Consider the following 15,321-nt stretch of genomic DNA (forward strand, 5'->3'; position numbering starts at 1 on the left):
GCAGACTGAAGGTATCAGATCCCTGCACCAAAGGAGATTGTAATCTAAAATCTTTTATGAGAAGGATAACAGAGAAAGAGAAAAGAAAGTAGAGACCGGGACTACAGTGAATCAATGTGAACAGATATAATTGGTTTGTGATTTGTACTGCTGAGTATTATCTCTTAAAATATATACACACTTTCCATGTTGAAAAATCAGCATGGATAATTTGCTTGGGCCAGCAAACCATTTTAAATTCAGCTATAATGTCACTTGACAGTGGCATGGATGGCATATAAATTTAATAAATAAAATAGAACATAAAAATGAGAACAATGTATATCTTTAATTAAAATCAGCTTGTACTATGTTGCATGGATTGAAAGTACATTATCAATTATTTATGTGATTGTTGGTCTTGATAAAATAATTTCTAACAGTTGTAGAAAAATATTTTAAAAATAGATATTAGTTGTTTCTGTTTTCTGGAAGGTTTCTAATATTTTTACGTTGACTTAGTTTTTGAATAGTAGTAGAACATGATTTTAGATCACAGTTATTATCAAGTCAGAAAGCTACAGAAATTGATGCAATATTTATAGAAATATTGCGAATCAGTAAAGATTTTAACCAAGTTATGGGAGCAAATATGGACATAATGGTTACTAGATTGAAAAGATCTAGTATCGAGACCAAAGAAAGGAGACTTAAGAGTGTGTGAACTATCACACAATAGCCTTAATCTCACATGCTACCAAAATAAATCATCCCACACAGATCAGAGCCCTAATTGGAAAGAAAGGGGTGTGTCAGATGTTTAAGGTGACTTTAGAAAAGGCCAAGAAACCCAAGACGTTTTGGGTAATTGAGAATGCCAAAGAATTCCAAAAAGAGGTCAATATGTTTTTCAGTGATTACCAAAATGCCTCTGATTGTGTCAACCCAGATTCTTCTCTGCCTCGTGAAGGAAGTAGGAAGAATACTGTAATGTTGCTTGTTTTACAATGGAGATTATGTCTTACTTCTGCAAGCTAAGTTATAATTGCCTTTGATAAAATCTTTATTCAGTTTGATCTGCCTGATTCTAAATGACTCTGGGTGGCTCACAATACATGAAACAATATAAAAAAGTATCATAGAAACAGACAATAGAAACACATCATAAAACCAGGCTCCAAGAGGAAAAAAAAAAGAAAGGAAGAACAAATGGCAAACCCCAAACCATCTTACCAGTGACTAATATTCAGGAAAGGAGGCACTAGCCTCCCTAGCCCCGGGCTTGGGAGAACAGCCGTAGTCTCATAAAATAAAACAAGTGTGCCTTTAACTACAAAAGCCTTGTCAACAATGGGTAGTCAATTGCCCCTCTGTAACTGGTTACTCAATTAGTTATACAGAACCCATACTTGGGGCAACATTCTGTGGCCTACCCGAATGGCATGTTTGCTTGTGCAGAATTGTATAATTTAGCTTTCCTCAGACTGGCACCTCCCTCCTCAATATGTTGAATTAAAATGTCCATCTTCCCCAACCAATATGTTCTTAAGTAAATTGAGTATTTCATCATCAGGGATGGTTTCTGCATTGTGTTAAGCTCCAGGAATGAAGAAAGGAGTGATTTCCATTCAAAGATTCTGTAATTTTATCCTTCTCTGACAATTAATAGTCTAATTATATTTGTAATTTCTGGTTTTATTTTGTGGGCAGAAATATCCATTCATAATACACTCATATTCTCTTGTAAGGAATTGAGTGATTAGCGGAACTGACATTTCATTATTTGATGTTTGGTACGTTTTGGAGATAACCATCAGCTCACATATTTAGAATATTACATAGTATTCATTTTATAAAGTTTATAAACAATGACTCAGTAAATGATGCATAGTTGTTAGAACAGTGCTTATAGAAACATTTGAAAGACAAGTTATAGCTTATAGTATTTGAATACGTGTTGTAACAACTGCTCATTTACTGAATAATTTTTTTTAAATCACCGTGAGACTTCTACACACCTATCAAACTTCTTATGTTATAAAGTAGAGTTTGAGTATTTCCTGTGGTTTTCTGTTTCTTGATTATGTATGAAAAGACATTATTACTTCTATCCTCTAGGAAAACATTACAGGTAGTCCTCTACTTATGACTACAATTGAAACAGAAATTTTGGTCACTAAGCAATATGGCCATTAAATGAGTAATGTTGACCGGACCCGATTTTATGACCATTTTTACATTAAGCAAATCGCCACATTAAGCAAATCACATAGCCATTAAGTGAATCACGCAGTTGCTAGGAGAATCCGGCTTCTCCAACTAACTTTTGCTTGTTGGAAGCCAGCTGGAAAGATTGCAAATTGAGACCATGTGACCACAAAACACTTCAACTGTCAAAAAAAATCAAGCCAGTTGCAATGTGCCTGAATTGTGATAAGATGACTGCAGATGACTGCAGTGGTGGTGCAATGATTATAACTAAGAGGACAGGAAAGCCGGAGACCATGAATTCAATTCCCATTTTTAGGGTCTGGAGGCTAAACCATATGATGAATGGTTAAGGTAAGTTTAGGGTATGACTCAGGGGTGAAATGCTCCCGGTTTGGACCGGATCGCCCAATCTGGTAGTGATGGCAGCGGGTGGTTCGGAGAACCGGTAACAAAAATCCCTCCCCACCCCCATGCCCAGATGAGCCGTGCAATCATCAGAGGCTTTTTATTTTATTTTTAAAAGCATTTTTCTACAATCTCTTCGGCGGAAAAAATGCTTTTAAAAGTAAAACCAAAGCGTCTTCCGATCAGGTAAGTCAGCTGGGATGGTCAGAGGCTTTTTTAAAAAAAGAAATGCCTCTGCTGATCAGGCAAGTCAGCTGGGATCGTCAGAGGCTTTTAAAAGCATTTTTTTTACAACCTCTTCAGCCGAAGAGGTTGTAGAAAAAATGGTTTTAAAAGTAAAAAAAAAAAAGTTGGCCACACCCACCCACTCAGTCATATTACCCCACCACCACCACCAAGCCACTCCTACAGAACCGGTAGAACAAATTTTACATTTCACCACTGCATGAAAGTCATCTGGGTGACTTTGGGCCAATCATTCTCTCTCAGCTCAACACACCTCACAGGGTGGTTGCTGTGTGGAAAATAGAAAAAAAGTATATTGGATGTATTCACCTCCTTGACTTATTACTAAACTAATAAAAGGCAGGATGCAAACAAATAAAAGCAAACAAAAACAAACTTCAAACTGTCATTAAATCAATGATTATCTTGTCAAATGAAATCAAATTAAGTTTATTATAGTCAAAGACCAGACACCAGAACAAATAAAAACACTCAAAAGAATATCGTTAAAAAGTCTAGAATAAAGTGATAAATAACAGATAAAATCTATATTAAAATCATAATTTGGCATCCAATCTCTCAGTTAGACATGGCTTAACTATACTATAATATCAATCCTTAAACTGTGAGGCCCATAGTCACTAAATACTAAAATGCAAAAGAGTAATAATGCAAAAGGGTTTGCTACATTAGTTGTGTCAAATAACTAGCTTGGATTAAATAAAAGCAAGCAAAAGCAAATTTCAAACTGCCATTAAATCAATGATTGTCAAAAGGAGAAAAAAAGAAAAGGCTCCTAATTGTCAAAGGAAGGACTTTTAGAAACAGTGATTTCCCCCAAAGATAGGATGTGCTTTCTTCCCTTGCCCTGGCTGTATATCCTTTTTCTTTAAAAAATCCACCAGAAATAATACTGTATCTTGGTTCTCTGTCCCAATTCCATAACATGCCTCTCACCTGTTTCAGGACATGCTGTTTTTGCATTTCAATGTAAAAAATAATCTTAAAATGAGATAAGCCAGCCTGGGCACACTGTCAGTCAGTACTGGGTGATGAATGCTGGGGGGCGATACCAGTACAATGGGAGGATGGCTATATGAAGGAACAATGATGAAAGCCCTAGCTAGATTTTGTGGAGGTGGACAATTTGCACAAGAATGTCACTTTTGATAGTTGCTCTATATCACTTGTAATACCCGTTCTTCTCTAACAAGTACAGATGTAACAGCTGAAACTTTTCCCTGTCGCTGATATATCTGTGCTAAGGAAAGATGTAGCTGCCGTATTTGGAAAAGAAGAAATAGGCCAGATTTTTCAAAGAGTGGAGATTTGCATTCCTATATTCCCATATAAAATAAAAAATCCTGTTAGATTAAAAATGTATTGCTGTTCCCTACATTCAGGAAGAAATGTTCATAAATTGGTTGGGTAAGATCTCCTATAGCAGGAAGCCATGGGCAACTAAATTTGCATAAAAAGTGTTAATCTGTACCTGGAACAATATATAATGTTTTTCTTCTTTTTCAGCGTGACAGAACTTCGTGATTTCTTTCTGGTGAACAACGTGACTTATTTGGCCCTGATATTTGACGAGAACAACTCTTTTTTGAGCAGAGAGGTGAATCTTAATTGATTGTTCAACATACACATCACAGCCAGTATTATTATTGTTTATTAAATTTATATCCTGCTTGTCTACACAGAAAACATTTGAGGCCTCTAACATAAAATTAAAATAAAGAGTTGAAATACAGGTAGATTGCTATCAGTGGGAGTTCAAATGTTATGATATTTGGTTTAGGGCAAATTAATACCAGGTTGTGTTTAATGTGACCACGTTAACGCAAGGCTATTGCTTGTGTAATTGAGACTTACACAAGTGCACTTGCAGTTGGGGTTTTAGACGCTGCTAATCTTTGTGGAAAATGGAGAAAAGGAAGAATCTGTCAGAAGAAAACAGTTCAATTTTAAAAAAGAAGAGACTTGTTATTACCTTGGAGCAAAAATTTGACGTAATTGAAGACATGAATGTGGTTGTAGCAACACTAAAATAGGATGTATTGAAACACTCATAGAATTTTTTTTTGTTTTTATTTTGCTTTCTGTAACTACTCTGTGATTTTGTTAACCATAAATTTTAATCAAGAGTATACTCTTTTTATCCTTTATTATAATATTTAATTGTTGTTTAAAATACTTCACTGCCTATTTCCATCGAGCTGGAACTAATTTCCACATTGTCCATAGAAATATCACTTTGGATAGTGCAAATTCAAATAATGTGATCATTTTTGGGACTCATTAGCTGCACTAATTGAGACCCACTTGTAATCATGATCAAATTCAAACTGAGAAGTTCTGAATAAAGAGGAAGGACACAGCCAAAAGAGTGGAATCTGAATGTAATTCCAAAGCAAGAACGTGCCACAGGGTAAAGTGTAAGGGAGATGACCTTGACAGAAATATGCAAGAGCTGTTACTTATGCAAAGAAGGCTGAAACTTTCTCTATGTCCCGGGAAGCAAGAGGATCTTTAATGTGGCTCAGGTAATACACCTGATTCACTGGGCTATAAGGATGGGAAGTAAAGTACAATCAGATTTGTAAGATACTGCTACATTGTGCCTGGGAAATAATTGACAACCAATTACAGGATTTTCTACACAAGTACAGTGAGGTTTTGGTATTGGGTGTCTATTAATGCCCTGTGTGCTGTATTTTGCACTAAAATTTCAGGATACTCTTGAAGGCATTGCAGGTGTCAAGTGACTAATGGCTCATTCCCTGTAACTTTGGAATGACCTTTAATCAACCTGACCAAGAAACCTGCCCAAAGTGAGTTGTTAGAGCACGCTCTGATGCACAGATAAATAGGCTAATTAAACATTATTATGTTATTATAGACCTGTAACTTTTGTAGAAATAAATAAAAAGTGCTGTATATTGGCTCTTCCTTCATGTTCCTTCCTGGAATATTTTACATGGGTCAAACACTCTTTGGGAATATGTTTGACATATTAATTTAATCCCCGATACTGTCAGCAATAACTATTCTAGGGCTATTTCCCCATCTCTACTGGTTAATTGTCCTGTGAAGTCTTTGATGCATTCTGAGTTTGATTGTTGTTTGCAGATGTTTCATTACTGTACCTGACTAGGTAATATCAGTGCTAGTGAATGTGGAGTTTGCTCCCTGTTTATATGCAGTAGCTTGCCTGCCAGCGTTAGTGGGGGTGTGATTTTCTCCTTGGTAGTTTTTACACACCATTCATTTACACACACGGGTGGGCTGCTGAGGGTTCGCAGGGGTTCAAGAGAACCTCTAGCTAAGATTCTGTGCAGTTTGGAGAACTCCCAAATCCCACTCCTGGCTGGCCCCGCCCCGCCCTGCTCAACCCGCCCTGCCCCTCCCAGGAGTCCCCATGCAGCCCGTTTTGGATGCAGGTAAGTACAGGACATGTATGGAGCCTTGGGGACGGCGAAAAATGGACCTACCAAAAGTTCAGGAAGGCCGGAAACGGGCCCATTTCTGGCCTCCAGAGCCTCTGCAGCCCGGGGAGCCCGTTTTTGCCCTCCCAGTGGCTCGAGGAAAGCCTCCAGAGCCCAGGGAGGGAAAAAATGCCCCCCCTAGTGGTGTAGGAGGCCAACTAGGCCATGCCCACCATGGCCACCCTACCCAGCAACCGGGCAGAGAACTCTTTGCTAAAATTTTTGAAGCCCTCCACTGTTTACACATCATTCAAAAGAGACCATAAAAATGCTAATAAGGAAATAAAAAGACCAGACTTCCGGTGGCTCCGCCGGCGCCGAAAGACACTCCTTTGTGAGCCCAGCCCCGGGATTCCGTTAGAGCCGCTAGAACAGCGAAAATTGACTGTCTAGTGGCTTGAAAACTTTCCCCCTGGGAGAAGGGGAGAAAGAGAGCCGACGGGTGTGGGTAGAGCTCCCCAAGAGCCCCAGGTTTCTTTTTAAATCTGGGGCTTAAAGGGTGAGAGCTCCCCGAAAGCCCGTCATTGCTCCGGACCCGGGATGTTTCTGCTTCAAGCAAAACTAGACGCCGCGACCACCCCAGCAACTCAATTTAAAAAAAAGATTTTGGACTTGAAAGCTGGCAGAGCAAATACAGGAGAAACTAAAACTGCAAGTACTAAACTTTAACTCCGAAAAGTCTATCACTTCCCTCTGAATTTCTATGGGAGAAAGGGAAACTAAGATGGTGTTTGACTCTAATGGGGCGTGAAGAAGTGAAAGTTAGATACAAAGTATTATGTTGTGTTGAAAGCCCCTGTTTAAAAGAAGAGGATTTTATCTTAAAAGGAGAAGGATTTAAAAACTATTTCTAAAAAAAAGACTTGTACCACTTAAGGATTGGAATAATTGATTTAGTTGCTGGAAAAGTATAAAGTGAAAGTTTTATTGGGAAGAAAAAAAAATGGTTGGCTTTTTTGAAAGTGATGAAGGCTTACCATTATATACATCAGTAAATACACAAATAGTGACTGTGGATCTCCTTAAAGAAATTTTAGAATCATATACCTCTGCATTAGTGGAAAGAATGGAAGGGTTTTTCAAGAAGGATTTTACTCAAATTTGCAACAAAGATACAAGTGAAGATACTGTATCGGTATTTCAGATGCCAAATAATAGTGAGCTGCTGAATGAAGAGATGGGAGAAACAACCCAGTTTAATGTGCCTTTGGAAAACGGAATAGATGTTTTTCAAATTAAGAAGGAAAGGTTGAGAGGTTTGAAGGAGTGTAACCAGGAAATACTGAGAGAGATTTCTCCAGAGGCCTTGATACAGTCAACTGGAAAATTGTCAGGAGGCGTTGGGATTTTTAATATAAGAAGGAGGATTCGAAGTGGAACTCTACAACTTTTTTACAAAAATGGACTCTCAATCGTAGTTAAAAAGGTGTGATTACTGAAAGGAATTACTTCGCGAAGAGAACAAGATTGTAAGGTACAGCAACCTCAGTTGAAAATTCAAGAACTTATAAAAATAAAAGAAGGCAGAGGAATAAGACTGAAGAAGAAGGTTCGCAAAAAAGTCAGGAAAAAATGGAGATGGAAAAATTATAACCCTCCTTGTTGGGGAGGATAGTAATAGTGAAAATGAATGATTATACCTGTATTTAGGGATATGATTTGTTTTGAAAAGTTATATTAACTTTTAACTATATTAAGTAATGTTATGTTTAAATTGTTATGGGCCACTGACCAAACTTTCACTTTTGTCTTGAAGTATATTTCAAGGAATGCTTTGTTGAAGAATTTATATAAGCTGATGGGTTAAAAGAAAAATATTGTGGATGTAAAAGTTATGGACAGTGTAGATCATTTAATATAGGTTTATGGGTCAGAAGAAGGATATTACTTAAACCTTTATACTTTGTTTTAAATTACATTAATGTTATATTAAAGAATGTTTTGTTGAAGAATAAATATAAACTTGTGGGTTAAATGGTGCAAGGGTTGAGGGAAGGTTTTTACAATATTTTTTATAGATATTAAATAGTGAAGATGGTATTTGATTATACATAGTGGATTTGTAGAGAATAAGATGAATAAGTTTATGGAAAGCTATTAAGTAAGGAATGTTTCCAGGAAGAATTAATATAAGTTTATGGGGTAAAAAGTAAAAATAAGATTTTTACAATATACTTTATTTGAGATTGGTTAAAATATTTTGTTAATGTGTTAATATATGTAAGGGTTGGAGATGTGATGGTTAATTGTAACTGGGCTCTGATTGTGTAATACTAGAAGAAAGAAGACTTGCTTATTATTGAAGAATGGACAAGAACGAAGGTGGATTGATTATTTTCAAGCAATAATTGGTTTAAATAGTTATATTTAGATATGAACAAGGGGAGTTAAAGTTAAGAGGGAAATAAATCTATAGATAGTTAGCGTATGTTTTTTTGAATGTTTGTTAAATGCTATACCCTGTATTGGCTCTGGGAAGTCTGGGGGGGGGGTTGGGGCAGGAGGGGGGAGGAGGGAGGGGAAAATATGTGTAAAATTTTTTAAAACTTTTCAATAAAAATAAAATTAAAAAAGGAAATAAAAAAAGGAAATAAAAAGAGCAGAGCACTTCCTCTCCAGCAGCCTGCTCCCAAATAAGCAGGGATTAACACCAGGCAAATAATCACGCAAAAAACAGTACCCTAATCAAGGAACTACTAAGCAGAACCTTTGCCCCTCACTCCCCCAATACTAATCAATATAGGGAAGAAAGCTCACACTCACTAGCACTAATGATTTTATCTAGTTAGCTACTGAAATGTCTGCAAGCAAACAACCAAGCTCAGAGAGCTCCAAGGACTCCACCGTTTCGCCTTGAACTACATACATTCTCTTCTATTTGTCCTGTGTTAGGTCAAGTTAATATTTCTGAGTTGTTCAGGAGATGTTTGTTTTACAGCTTTGGGGTGCTTCCTTTTCCCTGGCTGGTGCTTATTTTATTAAAAATAACTGCTATGCATATGTGCCCAGATATCATCTCTTGACAAGGTTAAATTGAAGGAAGCAAATGGTATAGTTCACAGAACATGTTTTCTCAATACAACTAAACAAAATAATATTTAACTTCCAATTGATTAATCTCCTGCGAAAGAATTTCTTTTACATAATCCGCCCCCACAACCCACAGTAGAATCCAATGAAAGGAGGGAACCAGGATAATACTTCTGCTGGTTAGCTTTTTTCATTCAAGGTGACAGGGACATCCCTTTTGTTTCTCCACAACAGTTACATTTGTATGGTAAATTAGAATATAATCTCTTTTTATAAACTGTATTTCCAGTTAAAGTAAACATGGATAACACTGACAATAGGATTTTGTGATTTTGCCCAGACTTTTCTTTTAATCTTTTTTGACAGACTAAGCGTGAACTTCTGATTTCAAATTAAGCAGGGAACATCAAAAAGATCTTTAATTTAAAACCTAATGTACATGTGAAAGGATGTAAATTCTGATTCTAGCAACACTGACATGTGGTGGCAACACAGAAGATTTCTCCATGCATGAAAAAGTATGGATGAGCAGCTGCTGATTTCAGCTCCAAGCATTTTAGTTATTTCCCTCCCAATGTCTCTTTTTAGCTGCCAGTTTTTCTAAAGATGGAAGAATCATTTGTTCCTGGAAAGAGAAGTGGGAACTGACTAATGGACAAGCCAGTATGTTGCCTGTGTTTTTATGTACCCTCTGGCTTTCTATACCTGTTTACCTCTCAAAGTCTGAACAGAAAGACTTCTACCAGATTCAGTTTTGGCAATGGAGGCACTGTACTATTCAGAATGCTTTTCCCACAGATCAGAACCCCAAGTGGCTCACCAAAAGTGATAGTAAAATCTTATGTGTATCATGACCATTATTGTGCTGTAACCCTGACCTAACATCTGAAGGTAAAGTTATAGTGTTTGGCTTTAAATTGATGATGCTGTCTGATGCAAATCAGTATAAAGGAGTTCCTGCATAAAAGAGGGGAGAAACTATTTTTATAGATATGTTTGCACACTGAAAAAAAGATGTTTGTTATTCTCAGTTCTTTGTTTCTTCCTCTTCTGAGTTTCCTCTTCATGGCCTATTGAGTACCTCTGGCTGCTTTATTCCCTTCAGTGAACTTTGGGATAAGAGAGGAAACAAAGAAAGTAGTTAATTGCCACAAGTCTTAAAAGAAATAATAGGTTGTACCTATTGGCTGTTATAAATATAAACACAAAGATTACCCTAAGAATCTTTAATTGTGTAATCATTATGCTGCGTATATTGTATGTAATAGTATTACCTACCGCTTTTCCAGTTCAAGGGATTCAAGGGAGACTTTGGCAATGGATATATCATTGCTAAAGAAATAATAATGGAACATTCCAAAGAATGCATGTGCCTCTGATTCATCCACAAATATGCAACGTGACACTGTTTAGATGTGAATAGCCTGAAAAGGATCAGCAAGATTTCATTGGTAGTGGATCATGAGAATGAGTGAAAGCTGCAAGAGAGTCTTTCAGAAGATTAAATTTTTGAATAGAGGAGGAAGAAGGTAATTTCTTGCATTCAGCTTAGCAATATTGACTCATGCCTTGTTTGCTTTTAGGTAGCACTGGATATGTTTCAATTTGAGAATATTGCAGTAAGGCGAATCCTGCAGAGCAATGAAGAGCTAGTGAAGCAGTTCAACGTCACTACCTTTCCATCTGGCCTCCTTGTGACCAATAATGGTTCTTGCAGAAGCATCCCTGGGTGAGATGTTATCATAGTCATAGAAGCCTCCCTTTTCTGTTTTATCTAGTACTGTTGCTAAAATGCATAAATTCTCTGTCATTCTCCTTGAGTCCAAGAATTTAGGTTCCTGTGGCATCTCAGATAATTTTCTGTGAGGACTTTCTATCCAAGTCATAATTTCTTTTAAATATGTTACAAAAATTGAGTGTCTATTCTTAAATTTTGTTTCATAATTATTCATGTAAGAAATTTGCAGAATATTTATATTTTTGGGATTCTTGGACAGTTCCTGTGTGAGGGATATTTTTTAGAATTTATTTTTATTTTCTTTTATTCTTAGAATTTCTTTTATTCTTTAGAAGGGGAGCTTATAAATTTTACAGATGACACCAAAAATGGGGGAATTGCTCAGATTTTGGAAGATATATTCAAGAATCAGAAGGATCTTGACAGGCTACAGGAATAGGTCCTATCCAATAAGATGTGGTTCAGTGGTTAGAAAAGTACCCTGTTTCCCCAAAAGTAAGACATCCCCTGATAATAAGCCCAATCGGGCTTTAGAGCGTATGCGCTAAAATAAGCCTCCCCCCCGAAAATAAGCCCCCCCTGAAAATATTTAAATGCAGAGCTGGAAATCAGGTAAGATGGCAAGAGGAGCCGCATCTTGCTCCATGTGCCCCAAAATAATAAGACCTCCCCGAAAATAAGGCCAAGCGCTTATTTTGGGGTTCAAAAAAATATAAGTCATGGTCTTATTTTCAGGGAAACACGGTAAAATCCTGCATTTAGTCAGGAAAAAACAAATGCATGGCTATAGAATAGGTACTGGTAGCACCTGGCTCAACAATAGCAACAGAGAGAATGAGGTGTCCTAGTGGACCACCACTTAAGTATGAGCCAGCAGTGTGCTGCAGTTGTCAAAAAAATAAATACATTCCTAGACTGCATCAATAGGGATAGCATCAAGATCATGAGAAATGATAATACCGCTCTATATTGCACTAGTGAGGCTATACTTGGAATACTGTGTCAAGTTCTGATAGCCACAATAGAAAAAAAAATGCTAAGATACTAGAAAAAGTGTAGAGAAGAGCAGTAAAGATGATAAAGGGTCTGGAGGCTAAACCATATGATGAATGGTTAAGGTAAGTTTAGGGTATGACTCGGGTGAAATGCTCTCGGTTCAGACCGGATCGCCTGATCCGGTAGTGATGACGGCGGGTGGTTCGGAGAACCGGTAGCAAAAATCCCTGTCCCCTCACCCCCCATGCCCAGATGAGCCACACAATCATCAGAGGCTTTTTTTTTTTACTTTTAAAAGCATTTTTTCTTCCGCCGGAAAAATGCTTTTAAAAGTAAAAGAAAAAGTCTCTGATGATTGCACAGCTCAGCTGGGATCATCAGAGCCTTTTAAAAGCATTTTTTCTATAATCTCTTCAGCTGAAAAAATGCTTTTAAAAAAATGCTTTTTAAAAAATATTTAAAAAATGCTTTTAGAAGGCACTGACTATTCCAGCTGAGTTGTCTGATCGTCAGAGGCTTTTTTTTTCTTTTAAAAAAGAAAAAAAAGAGCCTTGATAGTACAGTGGTTTAGTGCACCCTGTTATTAACACAGCTGCCTGCAATTTCTGCTGGTTCGAATCTCTCCAAGGCTCAAGGTTGACTCAGCCTTCCATCCTTTCTAAGGTAGGTAAAATGAGGACCCAGTTTGTGGGGGCAATAAGCTGACTTTGTATAAAATATACAAAAGAATGCAGGCTATTGCTTAACGCATTGTAAGCCGCCCTGAGTCTCCGGAGAAGGGCGGCATATAAATCAAATTTTAAAAAAAAAAAAAGCAAAAAAAATGCTTTTAAAAGAAAACAAAAGCCTCTGGCGATCAGGCAACTCAGCTGGGATTGTCAGAGCTTTTTAAAAGCATTTTTTACAACCCCTTCAGCCGAAGAGGTTGTAGAAAAAATGCTTTTAAAAGTAAATAAATAAATAAAAAGTTGGCCACGCCCACCCAGTCACATTACCCCTCCCCCCACCAAGCCACACCCACAGAACCGGTAGTAACAAATTTTACATTTTGCCACTGATATGACTAAATGTATGTTTAGTCTAACAAAAAGAAGTATTAGATGAAATATGACAGCTGTCTTCCAGTACTTGAGGACCAGTCACAGAGATGAGGAGATTGACTTATTTTCCAAAGTACCTGAGGGCAGAACACGAAGCAATGGGTTTAAAGAGATATCATATCTGGAACTAAGGAGAAATTTCCTGATAGTGAGAGCAATTAACCAATGGAACAGCTTTCCTCCTGGAGTTATGGATGCTGGAGGTTTTCAAGAAAAGATTGGACATCCATTTGCCCAGGATGGTATAAGGAGACCTGCCTTGGGCAGAAGTTTGGACTAAAAGACCTCCTTCCAATCCTATGATTCAGGCATCTGCAGAAAACTGCAACAGGATAGATTTCTACAGAACGTTTGTGATCATTGTAGTAAGAGATCAGCCTGTTTATTATAATTCAGATAGCTGCATTGTCAAAACCTGTTTTCAGCCAACTGCTTGGGTGTGGAAGTGTGTATGTGCTAGCTGGGTTCGGAATGACGGAATCTCCACTGATGGGAGGTTCTTGTGCGTGAAGCAAAAACCCTGGATTTTTCTTTTGGGTGTTGCTCCAAAAGAGATCTCCTGGGATATAAAGGATTTGTGTATGGAGGGTGTGGATATGGGATATGTCTTGTTAATTTCTTACAAAAGCATTGCAAGTGCTGTTATTCCAGAGAGACAAGCTGTTATTGCATCATACACACACCATAATTAGAATCCTCTAAGGCAGCAATATCAAACCTGGTTCTGTATAGATGTGAGGAACTGTGCCTCCAATTACTATGATAAAGTTTTGACTGTGGTCCTGTAGTTTAATCTAAGTCCCCCCCAAACCAGACTTGAGCAATGTGTGTGCCACGTGTGGCCCCACCTATTTGTAGTAAACTCCTGTATCCTTTTATATCATGACACCAGACCTAGTGTGTATATATTGGAGTTATGCCATCTGATCTACACAGTTTCTTGTCTTGTACATTTCTTCTTCCCCTTAATGATTTATAGACACTGACTTTTTTGTGGTTAGCTGCACATGTTAGATTTCCTTTGAAGATAACATTTCATAAGCCAGCACTAGTTGTACTTACTATCTAAAGTAAACAGTTGTCACTTCTAATGCTGCAGTGTAATACGTTAACACAAGTACATTATTAGTTCTTTGTGAATTTTCTTGAGAAGAAAGGTGATTCCCTAGTTGTGGAGCGTTCAAATTTGAACTACTATCTCTTGGCATAGTAGCTTGGAAGCTGAATTTTGAGGCACAACTTAATGTATATCATAGTTGTACCTTTTGATATACTCAGCAACTGTAAGCAAAGCTGAACAACTGAAGTCATTAGATTCCTCTCTCAAACTACAATGTTATATTGATATAAGGCCTTTCAGATCTCATTGTAGTTTGTTGCATTCCATTCATCGGGAAGCCAACAGCTTTTAATTAGCATCTGCAAAATTGCAGCACATAGAAAGACATAACATAGCTGGTTGGCTCAACCTGTAAGTGTCCTGGCTGGTGATGAAGCACCAGTCTTCTTATTTCAAGTGGGCCAATGAAAGGAATGGGAAATGGGCCATGTTTTAAAATATTTTCTCTTTCCCATATTCTTGCTTATTTGTTCTTCTGGGTTTAAACTGCAATGATTAAATACTTAGAGCTTCTTTCCAGATTTCCCCATTACTTTGAAAACTCTCTGAGAACATGACACAACTAGGAAGGCCTCCACTGACTATTGCAGTGAACAACATTTATGTCAAAAAAAAAAAGGTGTGCTGTTAGGTTTTTGGAGCCAGGCTTTTAGAGGCTCAGGAATGAGAATTAAATCCTTCAACTTCATGCAGTAGCAAATCCATAGTTTGTGCAGGTCTTTCAGCTATGGAAATAGCTGTGAACATAGGACTTTGCTGCTTTCATCACTGTAACCTGTGCCCCTTTTAGACATAAGTACAATGAAGAGATCTATGGTGAATAGGATTTGCATAGCATCACTTTCGACAGCATTGAGTTCCCTCCTTGCTCCCCTTAAGATGCTGTCGACTATGGTTTTATAGAGCAATGACTCTTTTGTTATTCAGGAAGGTAATTCCACATTGAACCCAGTAGAATTAGTGACTGAAAATTATTCATGCTTATATCACTGTAACAAAGCTATCCTAGTCCATCAATATATCTATGTG

At 37.4% G+C, this 15,321-nt stretch overlaps 1 protein-coding gene across 1 annotated transcript in view; it reads left to right on the forward strand.

Annotated features, from left to right (window-relative positions):
• QSOX1 (quiescin sulfhydryl oxidase 1) overlaps positions 1 to 15,321 on the forward strand; it is a 58,616-nt gene that overhangs the window by 22,426 nt on the left and 20,869 nt on the right. Inside the window, exons 5-6 of the mRNA XM_070940939.1 lie at positions 4,348 to 4,438; positions 10,922 to 11,067. Of these exons, the coding sequence (XP_070797040.1) occupies positions 4,348 to 4,438; positions 10,922 to 11,067 (237 nt within the window). The remainder of the gene's footprint in view (positions 1 to 4,347; positions 4,439 to 10,921; positions 11,068 to 15,321) is intronic.

This window comes from Pituophis catenifer, unplaced genomic scaffold, assembly GCF_029215685.1.
Source record: "Pituophis catenifer annectens isolate HBS135680 unplaced genomic scaffold, rPitCat1.0.hap2 SCAF_3, whole genome shotgun sequence".
NCBI lineage: Eukaryota > Metazoa > Chordata > Lepidosauria > Squamata > Colubridae > Pituophis > Pituophis catenifer.